The sequence below is a fragment of the Montipora capricornis genome, chromosome 2 (assembly GCF_036669925.1).
Source record: "Montipora capricornis isolate CH-2021 chromosome 2, ASM3666992v2, whole genome shotgun sequence".
Taxonomy (NCBI): Eukaryota; Metazoa; Cnidaria; class Anthozoa; order Scleractinia; family Acroporidae; genus Montipora; species Montipora capricornis.
This window is the reverse complement of record NC_090884.1, coordinates 55,072,079-55,085,799: the sequence shown is the minus strand read 5'-3', so window position 1 is coordinate 55,085,799 and position 13,721 is coordinate 55,072,079. Positions and strand designations below refer to the sequence as shown.

General features: G+C 41.7%; 1 protein-coding gene across 3 annotated transcripts in view; it reads left to right on the top strand.

Annotated features, from left to right (window-relative positions):
* The first annotated feature begins 1,197 nt into the window (after positions 1–1,197).
* LOC138027773 (uncharacterized) overlaps positions 1,198–13,721 on the top strand; it is a 31,576-nt gene continuing 19,052 nt past the window's right edge. The window contains exons 1-6 of one of the 3 annotated variants that reach the window (XM_068875393.1): positions 1,198–1,596; positions 1,896–2,012; positions 2,933–3,335; positions 4,527–4,927; positions 7,640–7,756; positions 9,655–10,383. In XM_068875393.1, coding sequence (XP_068731494.1) covers positions 1,245–1,596; positions 1,896–2,012; positions 2,933–3,335; positions 4,527–4,927; positions 7,640–7,756; positions 9,655–10,383 — 2,119 coding nt within the window. In that variant the 5' untranslated portion in view covers positions 1,198–1,244. Of the gene's footprint in view, positions 1,597–1,889; positions 2,013–2,932; positions 3,336–4,526; positions 4,928–7,639; positions 7,757–9,654; positions 10,384–13,721 lie in introns of all 3 variants that reach the window. The other 2 variants (XM_068875388.1, XM_068875402.1) reach the window with 2 other exon arrangements.

Genomic DNA, 13,721 nt, shown 5'->3' with positions numbered 1-13,721 from the left:
GACTCTTCTCCACTCTGCAGCGTGAAATGAAGGAAGAAAGGGGCCTTTGTGGAGGAGAGAGACGAAAAATTACTATTTAACACAGTGAGTCTGAAAGTTAACTTCTGTAACATGAAGTTACCGGGCTTAACTCTCTGTAAATAAAACGAGGCTGGGCACTTAGATAAAAAAAAAGTATCGGACGAGTTTACCCTCTACTTAATACTAATTCTGTTTGGAATTTTTGAATGGTTTTCATTGGGGTGTCAAAAACTGTTCTTTTTTCATCTTTCTAAGCCTACTAATTGGCTTATCATGAAAAGTCTCGTGCCTTCAATATTCTCGATCAATTAGTAGCGGAGCTCCGCTCGCTGGACTGAGGCGGCGCGGAGCGGTCACCTATCGATGCGAGACCTTTACTTAAAGAGCAGCATTTGGGGGAGAAACGATTGATGTTGAAGTTTCGGAGAAGAGCAAGGGGACACTTCGTGACGCTTATTGAAATCTGCGTGCATATTATTAGGGTCAATCCTGGACATACCCCCTTTTTTCCTTTCTTCAGGAATGAAACTCGAATTTTTATGCTCCACTGGAATTAAGTAACAATCATCTGTATTCTTTTTGGGCATAAAGGAACAGTTGATCCGAATGATAAAGTGGAATAAAGTACACCATTAAAACTCTTTTGACTTTGAATTGGCAAAGTTCTCTAACGATTCCTATTCCCTGGCTATTGACAGTTGACTCTGAAATGAATTTTTTACTTTTCCGTTCGCTTGCTAAGGATTTGCATGCGATTCAAAAAAAATTCATCGCCTGATTGGTGACTTTCAAAGTAAATTTCACTTAAAAAGCCGATATCGCACTCATTGCTTCGTGATATTCATGCGATTTCGGTTTTTCACATGAAATTCACCGTGGACTTCACCGTGCGTTAGGAAATGAATAAAGCGAGGAAAAAAGATTTAATTAAGCAGTAACCGGAAACACCAAAATGCGGAAAATTCCAAACCCTTTTATTTTCACTAACCCTACAGCCAATAAGAATAAATAACCCGGGAGCTCCGCTTTTAGGCGTGCCTAAATCTAAATATTATTTAATGCAAAACTAACTCTCTTCCACAATCATGTGCAAGTTTCTTTGTAATCATCTACATAAACAAGGAGATGTTCAGAAGTTTGTCTTAGATGACCCTACATTATATCTCCATAGAATCATGTATTGGACAGACTGGGGCCTGGATCCAAAAATTGAAAAAGCTGCGATGACTGGTAAAAATCGCGTTGTCCTTGTCAATTCAAATTTGCAGTGGCCAAACGGTCTTGCACTTGATCACAAAATGAACCGCTTATATTGGGTGGATGCCCACAAAGACAAGCTAGAATACTTGGATCTTAGCAACAACAATAGAGTAACGTTACCATTGTTCCCATTTCCGGGGCCTCATCCCTTTGGATTAACAATTTTTGGAAATCACCTGTACTGGACAGATTGGGTTAACGGGGCTGTCATTCGCTGTAACAAAGACACGGGTGCCGAGGCTGCAGTGCAAGTTACTGTTTTTGATCTGCCCATGGATATACACGCATATAATCTTAGTGAGGTCACAACACCAGGTAGATGGCATTTGGTACATTTTAGCTTTAGTAGACACATTTTTTTCCATTTAATGTACATCATGTTAAATGCCGGGTCTTTAATTTTACCGTCTCGCTCCTCTGGGGTGGGGAGATGAATATCCCTGCGAACGAGGTTAAGACAGCAGCACCCGGAGAGGAATTCGGGCCTTACTAGAGAACCCACAATGCGGGAATCGATTCCGGGCCACATTGTTGGATGTCGCGTGCTCCCTGTTATAATCATGTTAATTAGGAGACTCTGACATAATCTTTACGCGGAATTTCTTAAGTTGCAGGTCAGTGTTCTCAAAGTAACGGGAACTGCAATCACATTTGCCTGCTTTCACCAGATGGAGGAGAATGCGCATGCTCAGGAGGACTAGTTATCAGTTATGATGGAAAAACTTGTCACGGTAACTTTTAAATTTCTTTCTTCGCTTATTCAACGCTCTGTCAGTCTCTCTTGTCGCTAAGGAACTTACGAAACTGCTACGTAACTGGGAAAATTTGCGTAAGCATGGTAGATCAATCTGTTCGTGCTACATATGGTTGCATCATATTGCGCCACATAGCGCGTGTGTGGCTTGCAAGCATGCCACTTTAGAAATACAATTTGGGTTTTGAAATCTTTTTGCGAATACGTCTCTAAACACTCTTACTTCAACTGAAGCGCGCTGAAATTTCTGATAAGCTGCTTCAAAAACTTATCAATGTGTCAATGTGGAAGGTCTGTATGCATTCCGTGTCCCCAAGATGAGGTTGTCCGTTATGCTTAGGGTTCCCTCTTTCCATTTTCTCTTTTATATTTAACTTTCCATTAAGTTGTATCTGCCAAAAAGACACAACGGCTTAGTACGCAAGACAAAAAAGAAATGACGTTGATCTTGCTTAAGGGCATTGAAAGGAAATATGGAACAGAGGACAGACCACAATGCCGGGAACTCCATTCCCTACTCTTTGCGAATAGTAATTAGGTTCTCTTGCGTCTCACAGAGTTATGAGCATTGAAGGGTTGTGAGACGGGACCTACGGTTTTTCGTCTTTATCCGAAAAGACCAGAGAGTCTAACAATTCGCAGATGATAGATGTTAATCTCAGCATCTCTTTCTCCTCAGTTATTTAAAGACCGTGAGTGTTGGTCCGGAGTCAAACTCAAGGCCTCCTGCATGACAGAACGGTGGTCAACCAACTCCTTGAGGCACCGCTGCACGGTGGCTCAGTTGGTTAAGCCAAAGGCAAAGACTGTAAATAAACTCGATCAACCTACAAAAATTAATTGTAGGTTCGACCAGTCCTCTCCCACGCAGTACGCAATGTCTTTTTTCCTCCACAGATCCTGCGCAGTTTCTCTTGTTTGCTGATGCCATATCTGGTACATTTTTGAAAGTCGACCCTTCCGATTCTCGATCACTGCATACTCTTTCATTATCAAGAGTTATCCGTCGTCCTGTTGCATTAGGCTATGACGCGGTTGAAAACAAACTTTATTGGACGGATGTTGAAAGGAGAAGTATTTCTCGATCATTTTTGAATGGGTCCTTCTTAGAGGTCCTTTTTGACAATAATGTCGTAACTCCCGATGGATTGGCAGTTGACATCGTTGGGAGAAATATCTATTGGACTGACGCGGGAACCGACAAACTGGAGGTCTCTAGACTGGATGGCTCTTACAGAACAGCTCTCATAACAAGGGATCTAGATCAGCCCAGAGACATCATATTGGATAGTAGTAACGGGTAATGTAAAAACATATTTAATTGACCGCTTCCCGTTTGGGCTTTTTCATGATCAGGGCAAGTTAAGCATCGGAGAGGAATTAACATATCAATGGTGGGATGTATTTTTTCAACGGCGTGATGTTTATTGAAATTTGGCGAGCATCTGATCACTACTGCGTTACCGGACGTAAGTGTAGATACCAAAAAAAGGTAAAGGTCCTTATTTTAAGAGGGTAACACGTGAGAGTGAACTAGAGTTACTGATAAACGTGTGACCCTCGATGTTCACCTTTTACCCCCCCCCCCCCCCCTCCCCGCTCCTTTTTTCTGTCAATGCTCCGTTTTACGGGTATTCAAAGCTACCGCAAACTGGCGACTAGATAAATATTCTCAGTCATCAGATGGCAAATTGCTGTCGCCAAAAAATTTCGCTTAAAAATGCACGTTTTGAACTTCTTTATGGATACCAGAAAGCAACGACCGCGCGGTCTTGTGTATGTGTCAAGCATTATTTTTCTCTTTCGAAAGCGGACAGTTTGGGGAGAAAATATATCCAACTTCGAATGTAATAAAGAAATTCATCTTCCCCTTAGTGTTTTGAAAATTTCAGCCAGGGAAACACCAGTCACGTTCTGTCGCACAAAAGCCACCATGTTGTTACCGTGCTGCATTCCTCTCACCAGTCCCTTGAATCTCTTTTCTGAGTCGTTGTTTCTTCGCCCGCAATACATATTTTACGAGAAACCGCAAAAAAAAAAAAAAAAAATGGCGGCTTGCGACGTTATGGAGGTAGTTAGCGGGAAAACTCCATTCATTTTTATTTCAAAAACATTGCCAGCATAAAAAGTAGGACAATTGTTGGCAAACAGCTCTGAACTTGATAGCAGGTCGCCCACTCGCGACCAGTTGTGAAATTCTGGTTGCCAGTACTCAATTTTTAGTCACATTGGCGACTAGGAAGGCGCAATTTCGGACCCTGGGATCAGAGGAAAGTCGAAACAGACGTTGAGGGAATGAGATGGGAAGGCCGCCCATAAACCGACCGAGCTACGCCTATCTCTGCCTCACAACTCTCTTTGTCTCAAAATTGAAAGCAAATTAGACTAATTTAAGATGTGTACGTGTGATCTGAAAATTGCGTTTGTGTGAGTTGTTGCTGTCATGAATTATTAATGATTTTGAAACCCTTAAATTTGAACGCCCTCCTAGGGTCATGTTCTGGACAGACTGGGGACGTTATCCCAAAATTGAGAAAGCCGACATGACGGGCGACAACCGCGTTGTCCTGGTAAGCTCAAGTCTGAAGTGGCCCAATGGTCTGACACTTGATCGAGAAAAGAATCGCTTGTATTGGGTGGATGGCTATCTTCACAAACTTGAGTATTTAGACTTGAGTAACGATAATAGGGTAACATTGATAAACCTCCAAGCAGCGTCCCATCCCTTTGGACTGACGATTCTTGGAAACTACCTGTATTGGTCTGACTGGAATTTCACAGCGATCTATCAAGCACATAAGGAAACTGGCGGTGACGTTAAGGTCGTCATCAACGGTTTAGGGAAGCCCATGGATATTCATGGATACAACGTTAGTGAAAATGCAGTTAAAGGTGAGAATAAAAGAGTAGTACTATAACTCAGCTCAGTCCTTCTGCAGTCGTCGCTACGAGAGGTGATGCAAAAACAACGCTTTTTGAAGCTCGTAGAAAAATGACACTGGCCGAATCACCCCTAAACTACTTAATAAGTAATATACTTACAGCTCAACGGTTTCCATTAAACTTAAGTGTGCGTTAAGAGGTCTTAAGAGGGTTCTATCTTTGTCATAAGAACAAATAAATATTTAGAAAATTTGACTTAACGCCTAATGTCCATCGTAGCCAACTTAAATAACTTCACAGATTCAATTGCTAAGTGGCAACGAGCTTCACAAATCAATTCTTTGACTAAGGCCCCGCAACGTTTTCTTTCAGGATACGCCTTCCGTCCACACGTATCCGGCGAATTTGCTGGCGAATCCGCAACTTTTTGAATACGCTCTCCAGAGGGGGTATTTTTGAATCCGCTATGAATCCGGAACCGCGTGGACGCCAAATTCGGATATTTTTTTATCCGGATGACGTAACAAGATCGAGACCAATTCCTTGCCGTGAAATCAATAGTCAAGATGGCTACCGAGGGCTTCATGGTGCGTGCTCTGTTATCTCTGTTTCTTTAAGCAGTCCTGAGCACCAGAGTGAATCCGGATACGTTTCGGATACGTGTAGACGGGCAAATTCTTTTTCAATACGTTACGTGTGGATGGAAATATTTTTGAATCCGGAAAGAAAAAGTTGCGGATTCAAAAATATCCGGATACGCGTGGACGGGGCCTAAATGTTACCACTCATGATTTATATTAAGACCCACAGGAAATATTTAATACGGAAACTTTCCGAAACTTCTGTCTACAAAGCTATATCCATGGAAAACTTTGGGTGTTTAGTTGTTTATAGGGACTTTAACATCTACTACGGCGACGAAGATGAAAGCGTCACCTCATGATATAACTCAAGTTTGCACTTTGCACTCTTAAGTCTTTCCCTATTATTCTATCTCGTTCAAATTGAATGTACAATATGGGCGAAGTATCTTTAAAAGAACTGGGTACAGGTGGTTTCAAAATAATTAACAATTATTCGCCGAAGGCGAAGTGATTATCGGTGAATATTCACCGAGACGAAGTCGAGGTGAATATTCAGATAATCACTGAGCCTGAGGCGAATAATTGTTTTAGTATAAATACACAGATGATTATTTCAAAAAAGAGAAAAAAAAAACCTTACAACGCGAAATCATCTTCAACTTACGGTGGCAAAACGACTACTGGCAGCCATTTTGTCCGTTGAGGTGATTATCGGCTGATAATCCGAGATAGCGAGCCAATGAGAGCGCGCGATTTTGTATAATCACCTGTGTATTTATACTAAACTTGAATAGAGAATGAAACGTTACGTTTGCATGCTCCCGTTGGGGTCAAAACACCGCACTTGGTGATTTCGCGTCGTTGTTAATCAGGCTACTGCACAAATATGTGCTTAACTGTGTCCCGTACGTGCAGTATAATAAGTTTTTGCTGTTTTGACATATGATATTGGTTTTTTTTTTTTTTTGTGGCGTTGTCGTTGTTGCAGCCGTCTTGTTTGCTTAAAGCTCCCTATTGTCTACGACAACGCCACAAAGCAAGAAAAAGAAAAAATGCTCGTGCTGCACATGCAGCACGAATTTCCGTGCATTTCTTTGCCACGCTCCAAAAACAACAACGTGAAATCACCAAATTTTAGGTTTTGACGACAACGTGAGCATATAACAATGAACCATTCATTTTCTATTTTACTCCACAACCGTTCGTATCCATCCAGTTACAGGATAAGTGAATGGAGTGTAGTGTAACGTGAAGTGCTAGATTTCTATCCCATATGAACCACGTGAGCTTTAGCCCTACTGATGGAACTGGGCCCACACAAGGACAGAAAAAAACTCTGACCAGGGTGGGAATTGAACCCACGACCTTCGAGTTAGATCTCCGCCGCTCTACCTACTGAGCTACAAGGTCAGACGGGAGCTGGTCGTGGGAACTGAAGATGATAAAGTCATGGCAATGAACATGTACAAGTACAAGGAAAGGTTACGTTTATACAAACGTTGGCCGTATTTAACTCTACGTTTGTATAAACGTAACCTTTCCTTGTACAGGATAGTTCACCCGTATGGTAAACACGACGGAATAATCCTGAAATACTTGTGAAAGCCTTAGGTTATATTTTGGAGTGACGTTTACGTTGACTTTGCCATTTTTCTTGCTTGAACTCCCTAACACCGCGGGGAAGAAAATTGGTGTGACCATGTCTTTTTTTTTTCTTTTTTCAAATCGACGTACATATCCTATTAACTCTAAGCGAGAATGTTTATCCCCTTTTGGGAAAGGAAATTGAGCACTTCAAAAGGAAGCCTCAGTTTCAGGCTTGAACGCGACTCGAACTCACGATAGTGGAATTTCTACCATTTGGGCCACCAAGCCATGCCATCCGATAGAAGATAGTCAGAGAGAGCACGTACGATATCCCTTCCTAAATGAATGAATGAATGAATGAACGAATGACAGTGAAATGTATGAAAATCATATGTTAGAATCCCCTTCGTGAGTCGCCACAATCCTCAGTTCAAAAGATACAGGAGAGTTTCAACTTTCAGTTTTACCGTTATTTAATGTAATGTCAAACTGAAGACCTATCACCAAAGTATTTTGTTGTTGTTGTTGTTGTTGTTGTTGTTGTTGTTAGATCATTCTTGTTCCTCGTCATCTGGTGGCTGCTCTCACCTGTGTCTTTTAAGTCCGGTTGGATATCGTTGCTTCTGCCCAGATCAACTGGAACCTGGGGAAACTTGCTTCTCTTCGCGTAAGCTGCCCGACAAATTTGTTGTGATAATTGTTTGCGTCACAGGTGATATTTGAAGTGAGTGCATGGGAAGATTGAAATGGCCAAATCTGCCATCTTTATGGGACTTTTTTTGCAAGTTATGTTTATTGTTAGTAATGTAATAATGTAAATCTGTCATTTCTACAAGGTTTTTTTGTAAGTTATGTGTCTTTTAGGTCCGGCACTATTCTCACCTTTTTCCCTCCTTTTTTTTTTGTTTGTATTAATACCCAGCATTTGTATTAAAGCCTGCTTTTCAATCTCTACCATGAATATTTATTGTCTTTATATAAAAAGAAAATTACACTGTCGTTTGCTTTTATGTTCTCGTGACAAGAACAATATCTCAGTCTTTCGCTGCGCTCACTCGTGTGATATTCTTCTTTTTTGGTATGGTATGGCCCGCTTTGACCACAGAGACAGGATAGCCACGTTTTTCGAAGAACTGGCACATCTCCTCTGATTTGCTGGAAAAATCGGAGTCATCACTACATAGACGTCGAAGTCTAAGAAATTGAGAATAATTTTTCCAGCAAATCAGAGGAGATGTGCCAGTTCTTCGAAAAACGTGGCTATCCTGTCTCTGTGGTCAAAGCAGGCCATCATCGCGCCCAACAATTTGATCGACAGTCGTCACTACAAACGTCACAGAAAGATAAGAATGACAGAATTCCATTCACCCTCACTTTCCATCCTCATAATCACGCAGTCAAAAGCATCATTCTTAGTAATTTTAAATTACTCCAAAATGATCCCGAGACTGGTAGAATCTTTTCGCAACCTCCACTTATTTCATTCAAACACGACAAAAACGTAGGCAACTTTTTAGTTAGAAGCGCGCTCAAAACCAACGAGCAACCCAGCACTTTCAAATGCGCGCGCTCACGTTGCAAAACTTGTCTTTTCATTGTTAACACTAGCAAGATATCGGGACCTAAGCGTTCTGTTAAAATCACCGATCGTTTCACATGTACCTCCGCAAATGTCATTTATTGCATAACCTGTACGTTATGCAATAAATTATACATTGGTGAGACAGGTAGACGACTAGGTGACCGATTCCGCGAACACCTTCGCGATGTTGAGAAGAATGACAAGGATGCATCTAAGCCAGTCGCTCGCCATTTTAATCTGCCTAACCACTCCAAAAAACACATGGCTATCTGCGGCCTTTCCCTACATCTAGGTACGACGGAAAGCCGCAAGAATCTGGAACAAAAATTCATCTTTCAAATCGGCACCCTTAATCCTCACGGTATTAACGAACGCTTTTCATTTAACTAATATATTCCTACTTTTCACGTTGCCATGTTACCACCAATAGCGTAGCTCCTACTCTACTATAAAAACTACACGTAACCCATAATCCCTCGATTCGCTCTGACGAAGGGCTAACGCTCGAAACGTCAGCTTTTAGAATCTCTGTACGGTGGTCAATTTACATTATCAACTCCGTTGATAAACCAAATTTTTGTATACTACTTCCCCACCGACGCAGCACCACAGTTTCTTCAGAAACTACCCCTTCATTCATTGATATTCTTCTTGCCACTCAAACATAAAATTCTTCCCTTCTCGCCACCGTGTATACATTCATCTCTCAGCTTCGAGATCGTAGAAACGAATGCTATGCGACGACCCTCGAATCATTTTCCCCTTGCAACGTTGCGGGCTTTTATATTATTTTAGTGAAGTTAATCTAACTTCGATTCATATGCATTTTTTAAAGAATTTTGTTGAAGACAATAGTTTATCGGGTTGGCTCTTAGGGAGTCCCCTGTACCTTCCTAATTGAACACGAGAACTATTATTCGGAACGTTAAATAATAGACTTATTATTCCTTCTTAACTAAAAGAGTCTATTTCATTTTCCTCAGCACTGCTACCAGCATCGACTCCGTTTGCAGCTTCGACGCTAACTTCGTCGGCAATGTCGACAACAGCTCTGGCAGGTTCGCCTTCGGCTTTAATGCCGACAGCTCAATCGGTGTCTAAGCTAACGATTCCTACAGCAACAAGGTTGATTGCACCGTCATCATCGGCTATTTTGTTACCAACAGTCGTGCCCTTGACCACACCGGACCCTACCTTATTTTACTCAGGACTGCTACCAGCATCGACTCCGGAGCCGAAAAGGTCACAAAGTAGATTAACGGCTCTGCCAACATCGTTTCCAGCTTCGTTGCTGCCTTCGTCGGCAGTTTCGACAACAGTTCTGGCAGGTTCGCCTTCGGCTTTAATGCCGACAGCTCAATCGGTGTCTAAGCTAACGATTCCTACAGCAACAAAGTTGAATGCAGCGTCAAAACCAGTGGTGTTATCTTCAGCATCATTGGCATCTCTCTTAAGGTCAATGAAAAAATCACCTACTGCATCCGTATTGTTGAAGGCGTCAGGTAAATCATTGGCGGCGTCAGATGGGTTTCCACCTTTACGGCAGCCACGATCATCGGCTATTTCTTTAACACCAGTCGAGCCTTCGACCACACCGAACCCTACCTCGTGTCAGGTTGGCACCTGCAGAAATGGAGGAACCTGCTCCATGCCAAGTCATACTTGCCTTTGTAGGAAGTATTTTGCTTGGTATGACTGCACCGTTTATGTCGGTAAGTAAAAAAAAATCTTCATAAACTATTCAACTAATTTTCAATGTTCAACATATTGTGCTGCAGTGGTTGATAAAAAGCGCTAAAAGGAGTGAAATAAGCAGATTACAAATGCATTCACTATCTTTTGAAAAGGCAAGATTTGAGATGTAGCTTTTAAGTGTGTGAGCCACTACAACACGCTTCCAAATAAGCCGAAGAACTCGAACCCTGAGGGACTACGGAAATATATAAATAGTACTTTTGTGACCAGATGTAGGGAATCCCGACAACGAACGGTATTAATAATTAAGTTATATTCAGGTGACTAAAAGACGGTGTGATTTGGGGGTCAATATGAAAAACTGAGCGAGGATTATGGGCTCTACGTCCACCTCCAAAAAGTACCACAGCATTCAACAATCAGGTTAAGACTTGCATTCAGTAGTTTTGCAAATTAGAATTTTATTCTCCCTCACCAAATTCGGACACCGCAAGGAAAACAAAGACAAAAGACTACATGAGCAAATACAATTTGGGTAGCTTGTTTCAGGTAGAACAAGCACCTACGGAGAATGCTTTATTGCAAACAATCGGGTATATATAAATACTCCAAAATAACTGTAACCAGACAATTCAAGTCTGTGCCCCGAACAACGTTAAGCTTCTCTTGTACCTTCTCATTAACATACATGTCTTTGGCCACATCGGACTTCCAACGAACATGTAGTTGCAATAACCGTTCTTTCAACGAACAATTTCTTAAAATGGGCTACAATACAGGTAGCGCCGCCAGATCTAAAGCAACGCAAACCGAAAAATCGCTGATCATAGCCTAATATAAAGATTTAGCCAAGTCTGAAAGCGGAGCTCTCGTTTCTGACAGCAGTAATCAAACAAGGCTTGCAAACTCAGGGCATGTTCGATTGACCGTATTCCGGAATAGGAATACATGGAATAAAAGTTAGAAATCCTTCGTTTTCACGGAGATTCACATTCATTAAAATTATCAAACATCTGCCAAAATGCTATTTTAAACATATCTTTATTATCCTTGTTGCTTCAAAACGCCAAACATAAAGTTTTAAATTATCACTCCACGTATTATTATTATTCCGGAATGGGACCAAAGGAACGCACCCTTAACCAACAACTTAAACTGAAATTACATGCACAGTAATCTTTTTCATAACATTTTCCGTTTGATTGATAATCTTTACACCCTCTCTCTTCAATTAAGAACAACAGCAGAAATCTTACTAATTAAAAAGTCAAGCTAAAGAGTAGTAAATTCGTTGTCTCAACTGCAATTTCACAGACAAACAAAGCAGCTCGGAACTGGACATCCATTTCACACAAAAAACCTGTAAATGTGATTGCTTAAATATATGCCAGAATCTCTGTCAACACGGAATTGCAAACGTTTCAGGCCTTCTTCGTTTTTTTAGCGAGTTTTGCAAATATGTGAGGTAGCGAGGCATGCAATAAGAAAGAAAACATAATTACCTGACAGCTAACCGTTGTCAATAAGTGCCTTGTCTCTCGCTCTATTTCTCTCAGCTTTAAGGTGTTCGTCATTGTCATTTTCTCTTCTTCTCCTTCCCCGGATTCTCTGGAGGCTTTCTTCGCTAAAATAGACCTTTTCAAGGTTTCTGACGCCATATTGGTTAGGGGGTAAACACGGCTTAAATTACAGTGAATGTATGGGAATTTTGCCGACTTCGAACCATAATAAATCCTTTAAGGTCGGACGATTGTGGGTAGCGAGAATACCTCTCAAGAAGCACTTCTATTGAGATTATTTTCGCAAAGTATGACGATCAGAATCAAGCTATAACGACCGCAAACGAAATTTGTAAATTTCATATAAACCCTTGTAAACAAACGCGCAAATTCCCGCGAAATTTGAAGCGACATGAGGACATTTCTAATATCCAATTTTCAGACGTTGGGCCTTGTGCAATAATCTAATTTTCCGTTGAGCGAATGATATTAATAATATGACTAAAAATATTTTAATTTTTTTGAAATCTGCCTTTCTGCAGCGGAGTTACAGAGGTTTGAATTCGGCCAAGATCCCATACATTCATTGTAATTTAAGCCGCGTTTTCCCCTCAACCAAGATGGCGTCAAAAACCGTGAAAAGGTCAATTTCTCAAATTTCGTCGCCTCTTCCCTCATGCTCTTTCGCTTTTCTTCGACTTTGCTGCTCTTGATCCCGTTCCTCGTCACTAATATGATTTTCCGCCAGAAAAACGCGGGTTGCCAAATCTAACGCTGCCACGCAATTTCCCGCCAAGGAAAATTGCCCGAACACTCCCGTCACCAAAGGCTGTCCTGCCTCCCCGCCATCATCCCGAAAGTCTGTACGGTCGGGAGTGCGCTGACGTCATAACCAAAATTCTCGCAAAGATAGATTTCCCAAAAAATCTTGCCCATGGTGCTCCGCTGGCGCTCTTCGCGCGCCTGAGCTCCGCTAATGTATTCAAACATAAAGGCACGTAAAATTTCCGGACTTATGTATAAACACATCTTGACCTCGGTCTTAGGGTACATTCCATTATGCGTGACCATCAGGTCCAAGACCAGAGGAACTAACCAAGGAAAAATGGAACGACCTTTTCATTAAAATTCAATTCCCAACGGGACCGAAGCGTTTCATTTACGTTTCGACCGAAATTTCGGTTCCATCACAGTCAAATGGGACTGAAAACGAGAATTTTTCTGAATGGAACGGCACGTTTCATTCGGTCCGGACCGACCGATCAAAGAGGACCACCTCCAGAGGTGGTCCCAAATATTTCGGTCGGACCGAACCGAAACGGACCTTTCCATAAGACCTACAAAAGAAAGAACACACATAGCAGCAAACCTTAAATCTTAAGAGTGACATTAGCAGTATTCACATTAGAGGAGGGGAAACGCGTCAGACGGGTAACCCGTCTGACGAGTTTCCCGTCCTAGTGTGAATTCGCGATGAAAAAGTTATCTGACTTACCGACATGAATTCACATTAGGACGAGTTTTTAGGACGGGTTAAGATGCCGAGATACTGGTGTGAGATGTGCGTGGTTACCTAGCCAGCAGTCTAATCGGCGCATTTTCTCCTAAAACTCGACCTGGAAACCCGTCTAAGTGTGAATTAAAGACGAGTTTCCCGACTAGACGAGAAACTCGTCAAAATTCATCACGAATTCACACTTAGACGGGTTTCCAGGTCGAGTTTTAGGAGAAAATGCGCCGATTAGACTGCTAACTAGGTAACCACACACATCTCGCACCAGTACCTCGGCATCTTAACCCGTCCTAAAAACTCGTCCTAATGTGAATTCATGTCGGTAAGTCAGATAACTTTTTCA